This window comes from Lynx rufus, unplaced genomic scaffold (genome assembly GCF_022079265.1).
Source record: "Lynx rufus isolate CCGP_SWC_20201006 ecotype Redwood Valley unplaced genomic scaffold, mLynRuf1.p SCAF_1, whole genome shotgun sequence".
Classification (NCBI taxonomy): domain Eukaryota; kingdom Metazoa; phylum Chordata; class Mammalia; order Carnivora; family Felidae; genus Lynx; species Lynx rufus.
In genome coordinates, this window is record NW_025814823.1 from 108445587 (window position 1) to 108468809 (window position 23223).

At 37.8% G+C, this 23223-nt stretch overlaps 1 protein-coding gene and 1 non-coding gene across 6 annotated transcripts in view; both read right to left on the minus strand.

Moving 5' to 3' along the window:
* The window catches only part of RAPGEF6 (Rap guanine nucleotide exchange factor 6), a 191222-nt gene that overhangs the window by 59260 nt on the left and 108739 nt on the right, over window positions 1-23223 (minus strand). For all 5 annotated transcript variants that reach the window (XM_047084272.1, XM_047084264.1, XM_047084255.1 and 2 more), the window contains 5 exons: window positions 23067-23219; window positions 18368-18532; window positions 14815-14922; window positions 12031-12234; window positions 8971-9079 (listed from right to left, as the gene is read on the minus strand). In XM_047084272.1, coding sequence (XP_046940228.1) covers window positions 8971-9079; window positions 12031-12234; window positions 14815-14922; window positions 18368-18532; window positions 23067-23219 — 739 coding nt within the window. The remainder of the gene's footprint in view (window positions 1-8970; window positions 9080-12030; window positions 12235-14814; window positions 14923-18367; window positions 18533-23066; window positions 23220-23223) is intronic.
* On the minus strand, window positions 331-403 carry TRNAN-GUU (transfer RNA asparagine (anticodon GUU)). Its single transcript has one exon. It is a non-coding gene; the product is annotated as a tRNA-Asn (tRNA).

Below are 23223 nucleotides of genomic sequence, written 5' to 3' on the forward strand. Positions count from 1 at the left end.
AACATTTTTATTTACTTTTGAGACAGGGAGAGACAGAGCATGAACAGGGGAGGGTCAGAGAGAGGGAGACACAGAATCTGAAACAGGCTTCAGGCTCTGAGCTGTCAGCACAGAGCCTGACAAGGGGCTTGAACTCCCGGACCGCGAGATCATGACCTGAGCCGAAGTCGGCCGCTTAACTGACTGAGCCACCCAGGCGCCCCTAAGATTTTAAGTAATCTCTACACCCAATGTAGGGGCTCAAACTTACAACCCTGAGATCAAGAGTCACATGTGCTACTGACTGAGCCAACGAGATGTCCTTTAAAAAAATTTTTAAGGCAATTTCTACACCCAACATGGGGTTTGAACCCAGGACCCTGGAATCAACAGTCACATGCTCTACCAACTGAGCCAGCCAGGTGCCCCTGTCTTCAGTTTTTATAAATACCTATACTTCTGATATAGGCCAAAAGGGAAAAAAACAAAGTCATTGGCAGAAATGAAAAGGAAGTAGGCAGGCAGCATGTTTGAAAAGTTCAAGGCTTCCTATTTAGCAATATTTGCTATGTAATAATAATAAGCAATATTAACTGCTAATCCTCTCAGATTTTATAAAACCAGATATTTAGATTCTATTATTTATGTTATTTCATATCATAATATATATCACTTGATATGAGATAGAAGTACTGTAGTCATGTTGTTTTGTAAAATTTAGCCATTAAAAAAAGAAAAAAAAAAAGAGTTTTGATGGACCTATTTTTGCCAGAAATAAACAGTACTAAATTTAATAATAAATCACCATTTCCTCAAGGTCACATTTATGAGACTCCTGTCACTGAGTAAAGCAGCTAATAAACTTTCACTACAGTGGTCTGAAGTAACAACCAATCATTCTTAGGTAACTTCAGGTCGACCGTAAGTCTAAGGAGTTATTTCATCCTTAAGAACAGTACAAGTGCACTCGAAGATTTGCCTATCTAGCGATCTTTTTGCCTAGATCAGATTTTTTTACCTTGTGAGAGGGGCTATACCTCCTTGGGATCAAGTGAAAAAAAGAAAAATCCATAGAAGACTATGTATCTAGTAACTATTAGTGTCATCTTTTCCAATTAGGATAACCTATATTACTTAGGTTTCATTAATGTCATGAAAATATTTTTCAGTTGTTTTAAATATGTGTTCTTAAATAAGACCTATCAACTACTAGAGGGGGAAAAAAACCCACTAAAAAGATAAATGCTAAGGCAGAAGGTAATTTCCTAAGAATTCATGGTGTCTGGGAGGGTCTGAATAAAAGAAAAATGAAGCTACATATTCTTGAATATGAAGGTCTTCAGAAGGTGCAGGTTTCTGTAGTGTTACTTGGAACCTTCATAAAAGAAAAAAAAATTTTATAAATGTGCCCACTGAAAAACAGAGAATTGTGATCTTTTTTGTTTTGGGGACAAATCAATCATTTCCTTCAATATCAAACGAGTTACAAGTAAGATCCAATAGACAAAGACTTAAAAGCTGATGCATGACAACACAAAATGGCTTGGTGTTCAGTTGTAAAAGTAGATCATCTTGAAAGTTTCAACCAGGATGTTATCACATTACCAAAGCATACTGAAAGTTTATGAAAAGCACATTTTCTGCCTTCAAAATAATAAACATCTTTGGAGTCACCTTTTAAAGATAATTTGCTTGATTAAAATGCAACAAATTCCTTTGAGTTTGTTTAGAAAATTTTGTTTAAGCCATGTGGTAAAGGTTAAAATGCCTTTTTGAGGTAAAACTGATACACATCCATGCAAAAAAACACTTATTGACCTACAAACACGAAGGCACTACACTATGCGCTTGTAGATAACCCCTATTGCAGAAGAGTAAGTATACAAAATATGGTACAGAAAGATCATAACCAGAGGAATTAAGAAAGCAGGAAAGGAAAAATCTTCCCTAATTAAGTTGCTGTAAGGTGAGTAGATTTTAACTAGGCAAAGTGAGGGGAAGGAGGAATGACTCTAGGTAGAAGAAATCTCAAGTTCCAAGTCCCTGTGGTAAAAAGAAACAAAGAAAATTAAGATGACTGGAGAACAAGGCAAAGAAAGGGCCTAAAAATGCTACAGTGAAGAGCAATGGGAAATCTTTAAATGGGCAGAAGATATCCCTGCCTGTGGTATGTACATAAGACAACTCAAGGGTGTACACAGTAGCTTACATCTTCACTGGACTTGTGTATATAGTTATAAATAAAACTGTAGAAATTTTGATTTATAGATGAAGAGAAAATAATAAATTTTAAAAAATCAGTCAAGGTTCAAGACAAAAATTAATAGGTGAGCAAGTGTAATTACAATGCTATTAAAAAGCAATACTAAATATATGAATCAGAAATGAAGGTGCCCAAGAATCAAGAAAAGTAATAAATTGGACTACATGAAGATTAAAAATTTCTCAGTCTCTACAATTACATACATACGTATACACACACACAACAAGCAAAGTCAAAAGACAACTTGGGAAAATATTTGCAACCCTTCGACTAAAAGATACTAGGGGTGCCTGGGTGGCCCAGTAGGGTAAGTGTCTGACTCTTGATTTTGGCTCAGGTCATGATCTCATGGTTCATGAGATCAAGCGCCACATCGGGCTGTGCTGACACTGCAGAGCCTGCTTGGGATTCTCTCCTGCCCCTTTCCTGCTCACACTCTCTCCCAAAATAAATAAATATTAAAAAACAAAAAAAAAGACTACAAGATATTGTCCTTTCTTATAACACATTCAAATACATCAATAAAACATGAGTACCTCAAAATAAAAATGGACAAATGACTTTGTAAAAAATAAATGTTAACCTTTGAAAAAAAAAGGTGCTCAACCTCCCTCATTATTAAATAATATGTATCAATAAAAATAAAGTTGATTATACCTGTTGCAGAGGCATTCTTATATACTGATAAAGAAAGTGTATGTAGACTGGGGTAAACTTTTGGAAAGTGAAACTGCAGCACTGTTAAAAATTAATTCCACTATGAGAAATTTACCTTCTAGGTCTATCTACATAAGCATAAAAGTATACAGGATTTTTATTTCAACACTGTAAATAGCAAAAACTGAAAACAACCAAAAACACCCATCAATACATTAGCTCAACAGATTATAATAATATTGCAGTGGATTTCTCTGCAATAACAATTATACAAGAATTAAATCTGTATCAACTCCTAAGCAAAGATCCAGAATGCTATACACAGTATGGTTCTACTGTATACCTTTTTTAAATGTTTTCATTTTCAAAACATACACATATAATACTTTTATGAAAACATTAAAATGCTAATAATAAATTATCTGAGTGGTGAGATTTTCAAATGTTAGAAAGTTATGAAAGCCAGGAGGAATAGATGAGCTAAAATACCAGGGCAAAAAGATGGTAAACGGAGATTGCCTGATGTTTTCTTCTCTCAACATGAAGTCTAAACATGAAACGGCCATCAGGTAGAGAGACTCTGCTAGAGGAAAAAGGATTTTTGATGGCTTCAAGTACTGGCATAAAAACTGGAATACACACAAGGCCCAAAGCAGTGATGCCTTCCTCCATGGGACATATCTACTCCTAAGACAAGGTAGAAGAGCTGGGGACAGGTTCGAAATTTCTTAGTCTCATGGTACTTAGGAGACAAAGTCACACAACAAGGAAGGGTGTGCAACCAATACATGACATATTTCTCTGCTTGGGGTGAGAGGCTCAAGAGCTAAGTTAAAAAATCTCTCAAGGGCCAAATTTCTACAAAAAATAAGACAAAAAGCTACCAGACTCTGAATCAAAAGCCACGCCTTAGGGAAAAACTGGGAGTGAGGGTAGGAGGACAAGGCTGACAAAACAAAGTATAATTTCCCACAATCTCTCTGTGCTCAGAGACAAAGTTCCATTAGAGGAGGGGCCTGCATCAAACACATGACAAATCTCACTCTCAGTTTGAAACTTGGGTATAGTCTAAGTAATTTTGTAACCTAGTCTGACCCAGCTCAATTCCCCTTACCTTATATGCTTAAACAGAGGAAATGGCAAATCCTTTCTATGAGAAAATACTAATCTGCCTATTTGCTAAGGTTCCTTAGTATACAAAGTACAGCATACAATAAAAAATTGTAAGACACACAAAATAAGACACTTTGATAATAGGGGGGATCACAGAATAAAAGATAACACCCATTTTGGAATTAACACACAAGATTTTTGTAATAACCGTTATAAATATATTAAATAAAATAGAGATAAAATGGATGAAAATATGGTTTTGAGAATTGAGTATAAGAGAATTGAGTTTATAAGAGAGATTCAAACAGATATTCTAGAACTAAAAATTATCTAAAATGAAATTCTCTGGCTGTGTTCAAGGGCAGGACGGATACAGAAGAAAAGAGCAAAACTTTGCTTAAACCCAGGTCATTAGAAAATATCCAAAGTGAAGCACAAAGAGAGGGAAAAAGGTCAAGAACACAACAGTCTGTAAAAGATGCATGGAACTCAATCTTTTAATATGTAAGTAAGTGAACTCTCACACAAAAAGGAGGCAGAATGGCAAAGGCAATGCCTCAGTTGATGACTGCGACAAAGTTTTGCTATCTTTGTTTAGCCTTCTGTGGGCTGTGGTACAGTTTCCAAAGCTTTGCAGTGTTATCTCCACCTGTTTGCTCTGTGCCACCACTCAGTCTGCGTGGGACCCGAGCATAGGTCCACTGGCATGCCAGTTCTCCAAGTCTCTGGTGTGCTGAATAGGATCACATCCGTGCACACACACAGGACGGAGGTGAGCTCGGGATCTCATAAACAACTTTATGGAGTCGTCTTCTCTACCTCAGTTATCAACCTACTAACTTCCACAGTTCCTTAGGCTACCCTTTTCAGTCCTTTAGAAAGAAATTGCTGACTCTGGCTCTGTAGGGGCCAATGAGGAGGAAGAGAGAAAGAGTGTGTGGGGGGCAGGGGAGAAACAATGAAGGAGCCACAGCTCCAGTGAACGGTGAAGAATGTTCCCCTCCCTCAGAAGTCTGGCTTGTGCAGCTGCATTGCTGCTTGGAGGCTGAGGCCTGACAGAATGGGAAAAAAAAGAGGGGGGAAAAACTGTGGGGATTCCTTTTCCCACTCCTCAAGCCAGGCTTCTCCATTTGAACCTTTACCAGTATGTACTCAACCAGGTTTCAGCTTGCCTTGACTCCAGTCCAGTGTTATTGGAGTAAAAAAAAAAAAAAAAAAAATTAATTAATTTACTCCTGGTAGTGGGACTTTAAATTTTCCAAGTTCTTAAATGATTCTGCCCACGTTTTACTGTTGAGCTGATTGGGAAACAAAGGGTGGCATGTGTTTACTCCATCTTACCTAGAAATGGAACCCTCAATTTGATTTTTTAACTTCACAGATACAAGACAGTTACCTAACAGACTGTGTATGATACTCTGGAACTCCTCTGGTTCTGTTTCTGTTGGTTCTGGATTACACTGACTTGAAAAAAGATTTTTTTTTTTAAATGTTTATTTCTGAGCAAAGGAGAAACTCAGAGTGTGAGAGGGGAAGGGGCAGAGAGCGAGGGAGATACGGAATCCGAAGCAGGCTCCAGGCTCTGAGCTGTCAGCATAGCGCCCAATGTGGGGCTCGAACTCACAGACTGTGAGATCATGACCTACGCTGAAGTCAGACACTTAACTGACTGAGCCACCTAGGTGCCCGGGGATTACAATGACTTTTAAGAGAGCCTCACAATCTTTGATTGTTTGCTTAACTCTGTATTTGAAAAATTATTTTTACAAACAATAGGTTATTGGGCGCCTGGGTAGCTCACTTGGTTAAGCGTCCTACTCTTCATTTCAGCTGAGGTCATGATATCGCGGTTTGTGGGTTTGAGCCCCACATCGGGCTCCAGAGTGAATGCAGAGCCTGCTAGGCATTTTCTTTCTCTTTCTCTCTCTCTCTCAAAATAAATAAATAAACTAAAAAAAAAAAAAAACAAACTTATTAAAAAAGACACAAATAATAGGTTACTGCTGGAATCCTCAAAAGATTTTTATGTTCTTTTGCCAGGCACCTGAGGTCCCAGGGCTAGAGCCAGGGCCAAAATTTGAGGTCTTTCCGAGTTGCTTAGAGTACAACCCACATCCACTTTAGAGTAAGCCATTCAAGGTCCCAATCTTCAACAAAGGTTATTATGCTTGAGCGTTCTGGCCTTGGTGGGTTCTAACACTAGAAACCTGTGATTTTATCCTGCAGTTCTTCCTCTCAGCTACATTCTATGGATTGATAATGTCCATGGAAAAAAAAAGACATCCTTTTGGGGTATGGTTTCAGGAGGTGGGAAGGGATGTAACACATCCAGTTTTGTGTTCCTAGCAAGTGCAGGATTCCAAAGCTTTAGACTTTTGCTAGGAGTCTACTGCCCAAAGAGGCTGTCTTTCAAGAGCTTTCCTGTACTGGTGAATGTCTCAGAGCAGATATGGCTCCAGTTCACATCTTTCCAGTCCGATTCTCTCTCTGTTCTGTGTCAGGTAGTTGTTAGCTCTCTTTTTGGATTGTTGCACTTGTTTGTAACTACTTTTTATATTTTAGTCTACCTTTTCTGGTTATTCTCCAATACTGGAAACAGAAAGTTAAAACAAGTTTAATTCATTTTGCTCAGATTTCAGGTGCCCTTTGAATTAGAAGATTCACATCCTTCTTTCACTCTGGGAAAGTCTCGGCTATTGTTGCATCGACATTACTTTACATTTTGTTTTTGTCATTGCTATCATACTGTAAGTCACTCTGAGTTACTTCTTTTTCAATGACTGTTTCTTTTTTCCTAATATCCTGTTCTTATTTTAAGGGATAACTCTTTAAATCTGAGCACGGTTCTAGAAATGTTTTTCTTCTCTTCTTTAACTACTTTCCTCAGATTCCATAAGCTCAGTTATTATGTTTCCCACAATGCCTCAATGATTCTTGTTCTCCTACACCTAGCTGTCAGTTTTAGGGGCGCCTAGGTGGCTCAGTCAGTTGAGCATCTGACTTCGGCTCAGGTCATGATCTCACAGTTTGTGCATTTGAGCCCCGCGTTGGGCTCTGTGCTGACAGCTCAGAGCATGAAGCCTATTTCAGATTCTGTGTCTCCCTCTCTCTCTGCCTCTCCTCCACTCACACTCTTCGTGTCTCTCTCAGAAATAAACAAACATAAAAAAAAAAAATCTGTGTTCTGGTCACAGTTTTCCTGTCTGTAGGTGTTCTGACTGCGAGCTCCATACAGGACAACCTAAGTGCTCATCTCTGCTTCACTGTAATGTCAGAATTACCAGGGCTTCATTCCAGGTACCACATCCATACTAAAATGCTCCATTTTTAAAAATGCTTTATTACTATTACTTTGAGATACTCTTTGGTGTTTTGCTTGGGGTAAAGTTGGCTGACCATTCTCTGCCAAGGGTAAGGAAGGAGGTATTGAGGACATGGGCCCTCTTTTGCAGTACCACAACCTACCCTCTACCACATCCCATCTAGAGTTCTATTGGGCAAATGTCTCTCACCACTCAAGGAGAGTCCTGAAGTGGTGGCTTCCCTGCCTTTTGTACCTTTCAGATCTATTTTTTCTATTTCCCATGGGCCATGTTATTAATCACCAAATAGTACTATCTTTATATTTTTATACATAATAGTATGTGATACCAGGTAATAATTATTACGTTCGGGCACAAAAAGTTCAAGGTCTTTGATCCTTGTAAGACCCCTATGAAATACATCTAAACAAAGTCAAGCTTGGAGACACTAAATCAGATGCTCTAAGACACAGAGCAAGCTCTGCTTTCTTACTTTTCAAAATCAGAATCTTTTTTATTTAACCCAAAAGTTGATGTTTCTAGATACTAGTCCAAACTCCAGGAAACCCAGGAACTGTGAAGGCTCACTTATTTGACGCTAAACTAATATAATATTAGGAAGTTGCCAAAGGAGTTATATATCAGACTTAATAGGACATAATTCAGTAAAAAGGACTCCACTGAAAAGAGGAAAAATACCAAATGTTTCATTTTTCATTATGACTAAGTGCAGTATGAGGAGCAGTGAAAGTGAAAAAATAAAACATACTTCCTTTTCCATAGGCACAGTTTTTAAATTCAACTCCTAGCTTTCAAAATGCAACCCAGATGACCTGAAGAAATTTTCCCCAACTTCATTTAGACTCTTAAATTTTCTTTGATAATTTTCAAACTATTATGCTGTTTTTATTATCGCCCTTCTCAGAATTTCATTGAATACCCTATGGTATCTAAGGAAACCCAGTTACAATAAGTCTTCCCTAAAAAGCAGGGGGGCGGGGAGGGGGAACCAACAAAGAAAAAAAAAATGCAAGCGCAAGCTTTAGTCTTTGCTTCAAATAGAAACATGATCAAAATACTCTGCAGACACAGTAATCAACATTTTTAGAGAGAAAGGCAGAGTACACTGTTATTAAAAATCTGGAATTCAGTGATTAATTCTTTTACTCAATTTAGTTTCATGAAATAGCCAATCTAGCATTCGTATTATTATTTCAGAAAGCTAGCTAAAACATTAGCAATAGTCTGAGTTGCCCATTAGCAGGGGGAATAAAAGCCTGATTATGATTTTTATGCTTCATACAGGTCATTCTAAGTTTCACTCAGTATCTCCCAGCAAAGTACAGTACATAATACCTCTTCAGTAGACATTTCACACGTCTAACCAAATGTACGTGCACACCTCTTTTAAAATTTATTTTTGTAAGATACCAAAATAATGCAAACGATGAAAAATGAAAATTCTAGAATACACAGTACTTACTATACCTCAACACTGAAGTTCCTAAAAATGATCAAGGAGCTCAAAAAGAAACATGTTTGTATTTTATTATTTTCCTTTTCATTGATGACTTTTGCTTTTAATTAACAAAACAAACAAAAACAATAAACAAAAAGCAGAAGAAAAAACCTTTCAGTTTTTACAACAAAACTCACCAAAAATGTTGGTCTTCACAGTAAGTGCAAGGTGAGTATTATTCCTTAAAATTTCAACGGCCTTTGCAAATGTAATGTTCTCAAAGTTTTGTCCATTTACTTCCATTATCTTGAAGAAAAATACAAATTATGACAGAAACAATATTAGCTACTTCTGCAACCTTAGGTGTAATGGTGAAAAAAATGACACTTGAACAAAATGCACCCATATGTGAACAATGTTCATCTCTACGAGAAGTGGAATTACCACTTAATTTTTTTCTCTATATTTTATTTCCCCAAATCACTACTAAAAACATTTTTTGAAAGTTCATTCCCTCTGAGATCAAAGAAAAAATTTTTAAAAAACAGGATGGTTTATATATGAAACAAAAATAAAAAAAAATTTTTAATGTCTATTTATTTTTGAGAGAGACAGAGCACGAGTAAGGGAGGGACAGAGGGAGAGGGAGACACAGAGTCTGAAGCAGGCTCCAGCTCAGCACAAAGCCCGATGCAGAGCTCCAACTCACGAAGCAAAAGATCATGACCTGAGCTGAAGTCGTACACTTAACCAACTGAGCCACCCAGATGCCCCTATATATGAAGGAGAATTTTAAATCAAGACACATCAGCTCATAAAAATTAGTGCTCGTGTATGTATGTGTAAATTTTACTGAAATATTCTAAATGCAAATTTATTGCTTTTAAAAGACAGAATTCATTCAAAAGTGATACTTTAAATATATCTACTATCCTTTGCTGATGATGAATCAGGAAGTCGAAAAGCAGCAAGTACAACTGCGATGGATTCTTGCATGTGATGTGCTGACCCTTCACAGAAGGCTTCCCAAACTTGGCTGTACCTCCAAATCGTACAGAAAGCTTATTTAAAAAATACTAAATCTAACAAAAAAGGATAAAGAGATAAACATAATGAGGAAAAAAGCCACAAAAAACAGATAATCAGCACAGAGGACAGATGTCAGGACTCACACAATGATTCCAACACGGTAAAAAAAAGACTGAGAAACAAAATATGAAAAGAAAGAGAAACCACAGAAGTAAAATGCAGAGTTGAAAGAAGTCTTGAGTCTACACATTGAAATGGCTCGAGTATCGTGCAAAGATAATAAAGAGATCTATTTTTTAACATATCCCAAAGAAAAATTTGAATTCCACGGACACTGAACAAAAAATCTTTAAGCACCACTGTGGAGTTGGGGGGGTTGGGGATGGGTAGGAGGACAAAAAAAGGAAGCTAGAAAAGAAAAAATAAAGGTTGGTTTGGACTTCTCTTGGGCCATACTAAAATGATGTGATACTTTTCTTTAACATCAATGCTCTGAGGGATAAATAACTGTGAACAAAAAATTTTATACCCCACTGAACAAAAGCATTATCAAACATGCAGGGACACAAAAAACCATAGTATTTATAGGCCCTATATAAGACAAGAACTAGAAGAGATTCGAAAAGTACTAGAAGACACTGGTGAAATGAATCTTAATCATGGGGGCATGTGGCACAGATGAAATGGAGGTGATCAATGACATCAGTAAGGAAGGTGTAAATGTGTACATGGTTATTAGTGATAAACCTCCGAAACTTAACTCCAATGTCAAAAGTATTCTCAAAAGATAAATAATGTTAAAAATGACTTAATAATCTAGATCTAACATTTCAGATAATTTTAACAATAACTGAGAAGACTTGAAGGAAGAGGTAAAAAGCAGATAAATTTTCTCTCAAAAATGAAATAATCTGATTTCATTGTTTTTTTCCTTCCCTGTGAAGAATGAGATGATCAAATGAGTTTAAAATAAAATACTAGAGGGGCGCCTGGGTGGCGCAGTCGGTTAAGCGTCCGACTTCAGCCAGGTCACGATCTCGCGGTCTGTGAGTTCGAGCCCCGCGTCGGGCTCTGGGCTGATGGCTCGGAGCCTGGAGCCTGTTTCCGATTCTGTGTCTCCCTCTCTCTCTGCCCCTCCCCCGTTCATGCTCTGTCTCTCTCTGTCCCAAAAATAAATAAACGTTGAAAAAAAAAATTAAAAAAAAAAAAAATAAAATAAAATAAAATACTAGAACATTAAATACACTGATTCTGGAATTCTAGCTACTAGAAATTGTTAATGAATGGTGTGCGGTTAGGCCCAGAAATCTGTTTTTAAAAAGTTCCCTTAGTGGAAGAAGGGGATCATTAAAATTTTAAACCAGCTTCTTAACCCTTGCACTCTTGGTATTTGGGCCGGGTAAGTCTCTGTTGTGCGGGTATCCTGCTGTGGGGTGCTGGAGGCTGCTTAGCAGCATCCCTGGCCTCTAACCACTTCATGCTAAGAGTAACTTCTGGATCATGAGAATCAAAATTATCTCTAGACACGCCAAATGTCTCCTGGGGGGAGAAAATCACTCCCAGTTGAGAAGCACTGCTCTGCAGTGTGGAAGTTTTTACAATGTGAATGCATTCATAATTTAAAAAGAAAAGCGCTAGTATAGTTTAGTTAAAAGTCAAATAAAGCCACACTCTAAATGAAAAAATGAACAAACAAAACTTTAAAATGGGGAAACATAACCTTCCCAAGTGATTTAGCTAAATTTGAAAAATGACTCTTTGGTGTGCATGCGAATCACCTAGAGAGAGCACTCTGTTAAAAATACAGATTCCTGGACCTCATCATGGCAGAATGTCACTAGTACAATTAGTAGAACTGAGGTAGGCTTAGGAATTTCATTTTTTAGTAACAAGGTTCTCAGGAATCCCATTTTGGAATACACTGCTCTACAGTTATCAAATGCGTATACAGAGATAATAAATCCCCTCCAACTTCCTCCCGGGGTCTCCTTCATTTTCGTAGTCCCTTGCCCGGCTTCCTCTACTTATGGATGTAGTTCTGTTACCATAGGACCACTACTTAAGCTAAACCATTATTTATGGCAATCTTTGGCCACTTACCTTTTAATGTTAATTAAATTTCCTTACATTGGTCATGCTTACTTGAAGAAATATCACATGAGAAAAAAAGTAGCAGACATTTTAGTTATAAGAAGGCTTTTAATTCAAGTGGTTGTGTATTTATTTACCTGATCACCACGTTTCAGTCCCGCATCAGAAGCTTTGCTACTGGGTTCTACTCCTTCAACAAAAATACCAAATCCCTTCTCACTTCCTCCATTAAGGCTGAAATGCAGAGGGGACTCCCGGGAAGCCTTTTGCAGCACAACCTGCCTCCACTTGGCCTTTGCAGCACAGGCAATATTCAATAACCGGAGATGACCATTCATTTTCTAAAAAGCAAAAAAGGGTAGAATGTATATAAATGTATGGATTTATTCCTATAGGCTTTTAAAAATCACCTAAAATCATCAGAGTTAGAGTTACATTTAAATACAGAGTAAAACACATACGAGTCAGGGTAAATAAAACTGAAGGAGGGAAAGCTTCCACTGGAGAGCACTCTCAAGATTTCTCAATAGTTATTTTTTTTATTTTTTTTTTTAAATTTTTTTTTTCAACGTTTATTTATTTTTGGGACAGAGAGAGACAGAGCATGAATGGGGGAGGGGCAGAGAGAGAGGGAGACACAGAATCGGAAGCAGGCTCCAGGCTCTGAGCCGTCAGCCCAGAGCCCGACGCGGGCCTCAAACTCACGGACTGCGAGATCGTGACCTGGCTGAAGTCGGACGCTTAACCGACTGTGCCACCCAGGCGCCCCATCAATAGTTATTTTTTAAAACGTCTAGATAGTCACAGGTCAGAAGAGATTTCAAAATGATGTCCCACTTAGAAAGGGAAGACAAAAAAATTACTTCTCATGGCATGAACTTTCCTAATACATATTCTAGTGCTATCTTGCTTATCTCCTGGCTGTTATATCAATCCAGAATCTTGCAGGACCTGAATCATCCTTCTGAATAATGTGTAACAGTCAAAGACACATTCAAGTTTCTGCCTCTTCGAGGTACATTAGTCCTGTATTATTTTAGGTCTTTTTTATGCCTGATAACATTCTAACTTTCAGGTTTTAACACCAATTTATTTTTTTTTTTTCCTTTTTTCAAAGTTTTTATTTATTTTTGGGACAGAGAGAGACAGAGCATGAACGGGGGAGGGGCAGAGAGAGAGGGAGACACAGAATCGGAAACAGGCTCCAGGCTCCGAGCCATCAGCCCAGAGCCCGACGCGGGGCTCGAACTCACGGACCGTGAGATCGTGACCTGGCTGAAGTCGGACGCTTAACCGACTGCGCCACCCAGGCGCCCCTTAACACCAATTTAATATTCAACTATTCTCCAATAGCATAGTATGTGTATATCTCATGTCCATAAAAAGCAGCTGAAGTTTTTTCAAGGCAGGGACCTAACCTTACACCTGTTCTTATCCTATGCAACACTTTGGAGTACAATGTAGAATTTAATAAATATCTGATGACTGAATGATTACCAAAAAAGAAATCCCACAACTGTAAGGCAATTTCTGTTTTCCATCAGCCCACGAATATCTACACAGTGAGCACTGGAAAACCCATATGATGGTGGTGAGCTCCTATGGCCTCTTAAGTTCCCCAGCCTCTGTTCATTCTTCCCATTCTTCACAGAGCTGGAGTGCTGCTGGGAAAGCTACAGAACTAAAAGATATGGGAACAGACGAAAATCTGCTGCTCTGTCCCTTTGTTCAACTCCATCCACTTAAACTCTTGAGTAAAATCAATGGTTCTTGGGCATTTGCTATGTGACAGGTTTTCCTTTCAGATGGTTACTTTCATTATAGCTCATTATAATCCTCATAACAGAAACTACGGACTACTATACATAAAACAACTGAGGCATAAAAAGGTTAAGCAACTTGTCCAAGTTCACATATCTAACATGTGGTATAGTTTGAATGCTATTTCAGGCAATCTAACTCCTGAGCCGCATTATTAATTTACTTCCTAAAATCTCAAGGTGCCTGGAGCAGACAATTCAGTTCCAGTTCATAGTTTTATATTTGACACAGAGTAAATTAATTATAAATAGCCACTGTCAAAGTTAACAGGACCTTGAGGGGATTATCTTAGGTGTTATATATTTAGAACAAGTGAAATCACATGCAGAAGGGAAACTCATAAAGTCTAATGTAGATCTGATACATAAAGCAGGCCTTAAAGGTTGCACAGAGTTCAAATAGCAAGAGGAGAAGCAAAGACTTTAAGTTTGAGAGAATTAGTGAAGAATATAAAATAATCCTGTTGGCTAAAATCAAGGGTACCCAGAAAAAATACTGAAGATGTAGGTGAGGTACCTGAATATATAGACAAGGAATTACTTTGGTAGGAAGTACCTTAGCTTATTTACAAAGAGAGAAATATTCATCTTATTTGTGGCCTAAAAACAATCTCTGGCCATACAAAATCGCTAGAACAAAGAAATACTGGAACTAAAATTAGCCATTATAAAAGATTAGGCATCATCAAATGAGCCCCTCAATGCGGAGTGAAAAAGAAATGGCTGAGAGGGGCTATAGGAAATAGGTGTACGCTAAAATTAGTGACGCAGGTGACTATAGCAAATGAATGGACATCCTGGCCAGGGAATTCAAGGCAGAGAAAGAAGTAGCCCACATATACACTAGAGATCATAAGACTGGCTGACTGGCTGGAGACAGCAACATCATCAGCCTTAAAACGAACACAGAAGAGTCAGGAAGAAGCCTGTTTTCTGTTTGGGTTAATGGCAGAGAATGAGCAGAATCTAAAATATAAATTTCAAAGTTCTTAGAGCAGACATTCAAGACACAAGAGAGAATGGAAGTGTTCTGAGGTGCTGTTATTTGAGGATCAGGGAAATCCCTAAATCCTGAAGAAAATAAATTCTTTGGAGTCTTACTGTATCTTCCAGATTTTTTTCAAATTCCTCCAGAAATCGAGTCATAGCAGGATCACCTTCAAAATCATTAAAGTGATTGTTTACCCATAATAACACAATCCGTGTTACCTGTAGAAACATGAAGGAGACAGTATAGTTATGAGAGGCATTCTTTCTGTAGAAGTATATTACAAAAGCATGTCCAAAACTGAGGGGGAACTGAGCTATATGGCTAACCCCTTCGCCCTCTACCCTGCACACAAAGGGTTCATTCTAATATGCAGGCATGGTTTGGTCTGAGTTTTTGCTTCCTTGGGTGCACAAGCAACACAGAGAGCCAAGACTGGACCCACAGTGAGAAAACACAAGCCTGTTTACTAAGCTATAAGAAGTACACAGGATGTATACCTCAGACAGTATCCTAAAATACAAGCTTCTAAAGGGCAGGCAATCATATCAAGAGCCTTTACATAGTCAAGAACATGTTTAATCAAAATTATTAACAAACCACATCTGAAACCTACTTTGTTAGAAATACTGTGAGTCTTCAAAATTGTAAAGTGGTTTGATTACTTTGTACCACAGATTAACAGAAAAATTAATGAAGTTGAACCGAATAATGTACCTAACAATGGAAATAATTTAAGTCATTTTTTTTTTTTAAACTCTGGTAGGATACACACAAAAGCCACCATTTAAACCACTGTAAGGTATACAATTCAGTGGCATTTTGTAGTTATAGGTATGCAACTATCACCATTACCTAGTTCCAGAACATTTTTATCACCCATTAAGGAGTCAGTCACCTCACATTCTGCCCTCTCTTCTATGTGGAATATTTCATACAAACTGTGACCTTTTGGGGGCGCCTGGGTGGCGCAGTCGGTTAAGCGTCCGACTTCAGCCAGGTCACGATCTCGCGGTCCGTGAGTTCGAGCCCCGCGTCAGGCTCTGGGCTGATGGCTCGGAGCCTGGAGCCTGTTTCCGATTCTGTGTCTCCCTCTCTCTCTGCCCCTCCCCCGTTCATGCTCTGTCTCTCTCTGTCCCAAAAATAAATAAACGTTAAAAAAAAAAAAAAAAAAATCAAACTGTGACCTTTTGTGTCTGGCTTCTTTCACTTAGCATTACGTTTTCAAGATTGATCCATGTTGTGGCATGTACTACGTTCCTTTTTATGGCTGAATTAATACTTCATTATGGCTATACCACATTTTGTTTATCCATCCATCAGTTAATAGACATTTGGGTCGTTTCCCCCTTTTGGCTGCAGTCAGTAGTGCTATGAACCTTGGTATATAAATTTTTGTTTGCATACCTACTTTCAGTTCTTCTGAAAAAATACTAAGAGTAAATGCCAGGTTATATGCTAATTCTGTTTTACTCTTTGAAGAAATGCCAAACTGTTTTCCAGAGTAGCTATAACATTTTACATTACTATCAACAATGTCTGAGAATTTCATTTTCTCCAGTCACATCCTTGGCAGTGCTTGTTACTTCCTTTCCTTTTTGAAAAGCCATCCTAGGGGGTGTGAAGCAGGATCTCACTGTGGTTTTTTAAAGCTTTTTTTTTTTTTTTTAACGTTTATTTTTGAGAGAGAGAGAGCACGCGCGCACATGGAGGAGGGCAGAGAGAGGAAACACAGAATCCCCAGAAGGCTCCGCAATGTCAGCGCAGATCCCAACACACAGGGCTCAAACTCATGAAATGAGAGATCATGGCCTGAGCCGAAAGTGAGTCGGGCGCCTAACAGAATGAGCCACCCAGGTGCCCCTCTGTCTGTGGTTTTAATTTGCATTTCCTTATAACGAATGATGTTAAACGTTTTTTTAAGATTCTAGTTTTTTATTTAATCTCTACCCCTAACGTGGGGATGGAACTCCTGACCCGAGATCAAGAGTTGCATGCTCCACCATCTGAGCCAGCTAGGTGCTCCTTAAACATCTTTTTCATGTGTTTGCTAGCTACTTAAGTATCTGCTTTGGAAAAATCTCTATTCAAGCCCTTTATTTCTTTTTTCTTTTAAAAGATTTTTTTTTTTTTTTTTTTTTTTACATTTATTTGTTTTTGAGAGACACAGCACAAGCAGGGGGAGGAGCAGAGAGAGAATGAGACACAGAATCTGAAGCAGGTTTCAGGATCTGAGATGTCAGCACAGAGCCTGATGCGGGACTCGAACTCATGCACCGTGAGATCACGACCTGAGTGGAACTCGGACACTTAACCGACTGAGTCACCCAGGCTCCCCAAAGCCCTTTGTCTGTTTCTAAGTTGTGTTGTATCTTTGTTGTTGGACTATAAGGGTACTTTACACATTCTGGATACTAGACCCTTATCAGATAGAAGATTTGCAAATATATTCTCCCATTTCAAGTGTTTCCTTTTAATTTACTGTTTTAATTTTGATGAAGTTCAATCTATTTTTTTTTCCTTCATTGCTTATGCTCTGAATATCATATCTAAGAAACGACTGCCAAATCCAAGGTCATGATTTTTCTTTTAAGTTTTAAATGAAAAAAAGTTTTATTTTTGTAAAAATAGCATGTGATCACTGCAAAAGATTTAAACAATACATAAGGATACAAAAAAGTTTAATACAGTCAATGATTTTAAATCTCTTAAGAGTTTTATAGTGTTAGCTCTCATATTTAGGTCACTAATCTACTTTGAGTTAATTCTGTATATAATGTAAGGTAAAGGTCCAATTTCATTCTTTTGCATGTAAATATCTAGTTGTCCCTCACTTATATTTTTGCTCATTCTTTATTTAGCATGCCTTTATTTCTTCAGCAACTGAAGTACCTACACATAACTCCAAAGGGCATTGGGGGGGTGGGGATGGGGGGGGCAAGCCTGTAGTTCTGAACACCTTACTTTCCTAAACAAGAGAATTCTACAGTCTAGCCACATCTAATTGTTTCATTTAAAATATAACTCAGAAAGATACACCAAGCAATTATGGCCCTTCTTTTATTTTTCTTAAAATAACTAACTTCCTACCAATTTGCTGAGGTATTGCAAGTCTTCCCATTAAATGTACAAACACTCCATGAAATAAGCTAAGATTATCTACAACAGCAAACAATGTTTAATGACAAGAAAAAAATACTCAAAGGTAGATTTAAAATAAGTCACTGCAGGGATATATTAAGGACAAAAAGATTATTTTAAAATGATAAAAGTGTAAACCCCCCAAATCAACATATTGCTATTTGGGGCTTACAATCAATCTAAGGTCACTTGAAAATAATTTACTTGGTGAATAGTCTTTCTAACTATTAATCACCTTTTAAGTGTTTTATTGATCTTCATGAACAAACATTTTGATAGAGTTCAAAACACTCTCAAGCAGCTATCATGTTTTTTGAGTTTATAGCTTTATCACAGCCTATTTCAATTTTTAACTTTTAAGGCTCATTTCCACTTTTAACATGCTGTTTTGTCACAAAACTAAGTAGAGAAATGTTGTTTAGGTTAAGTAAATCCTGTTATCAAAATAAATATTTATCAATTGCAAAAGATTTTATAAATAGAATTTAAAGGTTAAAATCACTTTTTCATATTTATCAAACCAACCTTATCCCTTAAGCTGTCAATTTTAAACCATTCCAACAGTTTGATCCCAACATCCAAAGGACTCTGAAGAAATGTTCTGTAAGTTAGTAGGAAATCTTCTATATAAGTTGGGTCCACGATGGAATGCTCTTCTATTAAATGCATGATGAGACGTTCAGGTGTTGCCTAAAAATCCAAGGATACAAAAGATTATTAAATAAATCAATAGCTCAGGAAACAAAGAACTCTACTGAGTTCCCTTTGTAGAGTGACTTCCCTTTGTAGTCACTCTATTACACAAGTTCTCAAAGTAGAGTTTTACCCTTAAAACACTTAATACTGGGAGACGGTAGTCTTTATAGCTTGTAATCCACCAGCACCCAGAGGCTGGAAGACAGAAAAGGCAGAGGAATGAAAATATCCAAAAGCATTTACTCAGTTATAGCTGTTTTTCCTGGCATTTTACCATAGGAGGGCTTTTGAATTTCAGTGATTTACCCCTGATGTGGCCTGGGGTAAAAAAAATGACAATAATGTCATTTTTCTACAACTGGTAGAAATGGGAAGATGACTGTCTTAAGGCACCAGAGAGAAGTAGTACAAGTTAAACTTGAATTAAGTAAGAAAAAAAAGAAAAAAAAAGCTTTCCTCCAAATTTAATTATCCTTAAATCTCTTCTGCCCAGGACAGAGAAACAATACACTAATTCAAGACCATGTGTTTCACTGTTTTAACTTCCTAGAAAAGAAGTTTCTTCTTCAATGGTTTCTCCATGCTAGTTCACCATCTTGAGAGGAAACACAAGTTCTATATATAGTTTTTACATTAATTCAGAGTTTTAACCACTTGCCTGTCTCCAAGTTTATAAAAAGGAATGTAAACATTTATCTGCTGCTCTGCTTTGAGCTTCTGAATCAATGTTAAAATTTATTACCTTTGCAGCCTTTTCCTAACTGTATACAGAGAACAAATATAAAAATAAATCAGATGTTAAACCAAATATAGAAAATATTGTCCATAATCCCCAATTTCAATTTGTTGCATTCATCCAAACAATGTCATCGGTCAGAATAACTGTATGGTAAACATACATTCATACTAACGATGTTATCTAAGAATTTATTGAAAAAAAAAAGTATGCAAATCACTTCTCTAGAACAAAGTCAAACTAAGCATCTTCATATAACCTATTTAAGGGACAAGGCAACCACAGGTCATTCCTATTCTTCTACCCTTCACAACACTCTAAGTCAAAGAGTACCAAGTTGGGTTTATCATTCGCAGGCCACTCTTGAAGTCTTTATTTTTTCTTAAAGTTTATTTCTTTATTTTGAAAGACAGCGCATGCGCGCGCACTCAAGAGGGGGAGGGGCAGAGAAAGAGAGAGGCAGAGAGAGAATCCCAAGCTGGATCCATGCTGTCAGTGCAGAGTCTGCCACAGGGCTGGATCTCATGAAGCATGAGATCATGACCTGAGCCAAAATCAAGAATCAGACACTTAACCTACTGATGGCCTTTCTTTAACATGTTCATCAGTTCCTCCAGATTTAAAGGCTTCAAATCTGGAGGAACTGATGAACATGTTAAAGAAAGGCCATTATTCTGACTGGCTAAACACTGGGGCAGGATGCCTGCAGAGACTAAGATGTATATCAAGAACTGTTTTTTAAAGGTGAGCCCCCATAGGCATGCAGAGTCACATCACCGAAGTGCTCACTAGTATTCAACAAGGTGGGATTCTGGGAGACATGGTGAGCAGAGTTGGCAGGCCAAGGAAATGACTGCCATGGTTACACCGGCAGGACAGAGGCTGGTTATGATAAATAAGTAAATACAAAAAACGTACAAGAGCCACTGACCGGAGAAGGTATTTACAAACATAAGAAGGGAAAGGATAAGCAAAACTGTGGTATCAAAACTGGGAGTACTGTTATGAACTTATGATTGTTACAAATAGATAGAGACACATACAATGTTACAGATGTGAATGCAATATAGTAAATACATACATATATTTCCTAGCTCTGTCTGATCAGAGGCTCTAGAAGCAATGACACCTAAGTAGCAATGAACAGAGTAGGCGCCCGTATCTTGGATTTAAAAAAAAAAAAAAAAAAAAAAAAAGATTTTTAAGTAATCTCTACACCCAATGCAGGCTCGAACTCACAACCCAGAGCCACATGCTTCAACTGACTGAGCCAGACAGGCACCCGAGACACGGTGGCTTTTAAAAGCTAATCTCGGGGCACCTGGGTGGCTCAATCAGTTAAGTATCTGACTCTTGATCTCAGCTCATGTCATGATCTCGCAGTTCTTGGGATCGAGCCCTGTGTCGAGCTCTACAGTGACAGCATGAAACTTGCTGCTTGGGATTCTCTCTCTCCCTCTGCTGCTCCCCTGCTTGCACTCCCTCTCTCAAAATAAATAAACTTTTAAAAAATGCTATTCTCGACTAGTAGGATCTAGAGCTCTCCAGAGAAATGGCTGATTCCAAAGCTGGAAAAGGAAAAGCACAATATGACACTGGAGCATCTTGTTTTGCAGAGAATAAAAAAGCTGTTAAAAACCAATGGGGACATATCAAAAGAATAAATACAGAGTCAGCCTTATGAAGTTCCCACCAAATCTGGGACAACCTGACCAATGGGTCAACAATGATGGTAACAGTACAACACACAAATCCATGGCAGTAGAAATGAATTAATTAATGGGGAAGAGGAGAAGGTTCATCCTTACAGAAAAAATGACAATAAATGTAGGAAAAAAAGGAAATAGAAGATCACCATTTTATTAAAAAAAAATTTATAACATGTTTATTTATGTGCTTAATATTTATTTATTTTTGAGAGACAGAGCAAGAGCTGGGAAGGGGGAGAGAGACAGAGGAAGACACAGAATCCAAAGCAGGCTCCAGGCTCTGAGCTGTGAGCACAGAGCCCAACGCTGGGCTCAAACTCATAAGCTGTGAGATCATGACCTGAGCCAAAGTTGGACTCTTAACAGACTGAACCACCCAGAGCCCCGAAAGAACACCACTTTAGGCATGAGTCAATGCAAGACCGGTAAACAGAGGTTTGCAGGACATACTGACACTATTCCAGAACATCTCCCATCTAAACACTTATCAATTACAAAGAACACAGTGGTGACTTTATAGTTAGGAAACTTCACAGACAGACATCAATATGACCAGGTGATTAATGTAAACTTCACCAATGGTGGGACAGGTTGACATTACATGCTCCCTGACATGGTGCACAGAGAAGAATACATCATTTCTGTAGGATTCCTGCCAGAAAATTACGACTTGAGTCTGGGCATGAGGAAACACTGGAAAGATCCACACTGAGGGTGACCCTAAGGAATAAAAGGTCTGTATTCTTTAAAACTGCTGAGAATATGAACAGAGAAAGACTGTTCCTGGGGTGGAAAGAAGTGGCATGACAACTAAATGCAACTGTGTTCCGGGATAAGATCCTGGATGAGGAAGGAAAGAGAGCCACTGTTGGGATAGTTGGTGAAAATCTAAACAGGGTCTGTAGGCTAAATGGTTGCACTTTATCAATTTTCATTTCTCAACTTGAAGGTTCTATGGTGTTTATGTAGGAGAGTATTCTTGCTTTTAGGAAATATACAAGAGAATATTCAGAGGGACGAGGCATCACATATGCAGACTGCTCTCAAATGGTTCAGAGAAAGACTGGTGAAAATGGAGAAAATGCAGTGAAATAAATGCTAATAGGTGGGGAATCTGAGGGAAGGAGCTCTCTATACTGTCTTTGCAACTGTTCTCTAAGTTTGTAATTATTTAAAAATAAAGAATTAAAAAACATGAGCCCCCATAAAAAGATAGCCTATGGCAATCCACCCATATGTTCATCTTTTCTACAATAGAAAGCTTAGATTTATCAGTTTAGAAAATGAAAACGTGTTCTAGAATAGCCTGACTCCTGGGGAAAAATGTACCTGACATCAGTCCTTCATAATATTAAATAATAAGCTCAAGCATTTGTAATGAATAATAACACATTTACTAATTTTGCAACCAGGACTAGCTTGGAAAGAGAAATGGTTATACGTTTTTATTTCCTCTTTCAATTACAATTTCTCTATTTTACATGTGGAGGTCTTAAAAGAGACAGGGTAGTGAAGAGGATGGGGAGGAAGGGAGGCAAGGGGCAAATGGGCAAAGGGTAGGGGAGAAAGGGAACTAGAGAAAACAATATGGGGATCAACATTCAGACTCTACAATGTACTAAGGCTTTTGATTTACCTCATTTAGCCCCAATAAAACCCTGCCATAACATTCCTGTTTTCAGATAAGAAAAATGAGTGTCAGAGAAGATAATGTCTACTTTAAAGCCATAAATAACCAGTAAGCACTCTGCATTTTCATCTACTACTTTAATTTTGTTTTGTTTCTAATTATTGCTGTCTTTGGTGAAATTAACTCCCCTTATCAATTGATCATAAAATAAATTTGAAAAACTGTGACTGGTATATTCTAAAATAATATCCTATCCATACTGATATTAAATGGCAATGCCATTCTTCATTACTAACATGTGTAAAAACCAATGGAGAAGCAAAAGAACCAACACATTTGCTTAAATTAGATTCTAATGTTAATTATCTTGCACTACTGAAAAAGTGGTTCAAAGCCTTTTAAGCAAAATGAAAGCTTCTGTCAGCGACTAATATAATAAATAAAAACACCCACCTTGATTACAATGTGTCCTTTCCTGGTTCCGCTCCGATCTAGTTCACGGTGTTCATGCACCATAACAATTTCTCCCTCTTCCTCAACTTTATGGGTGTTTTTCTCCACATGATTTAAAATTCTCCAATAATCCTGCTGGGCTATGCAGACAAACTGT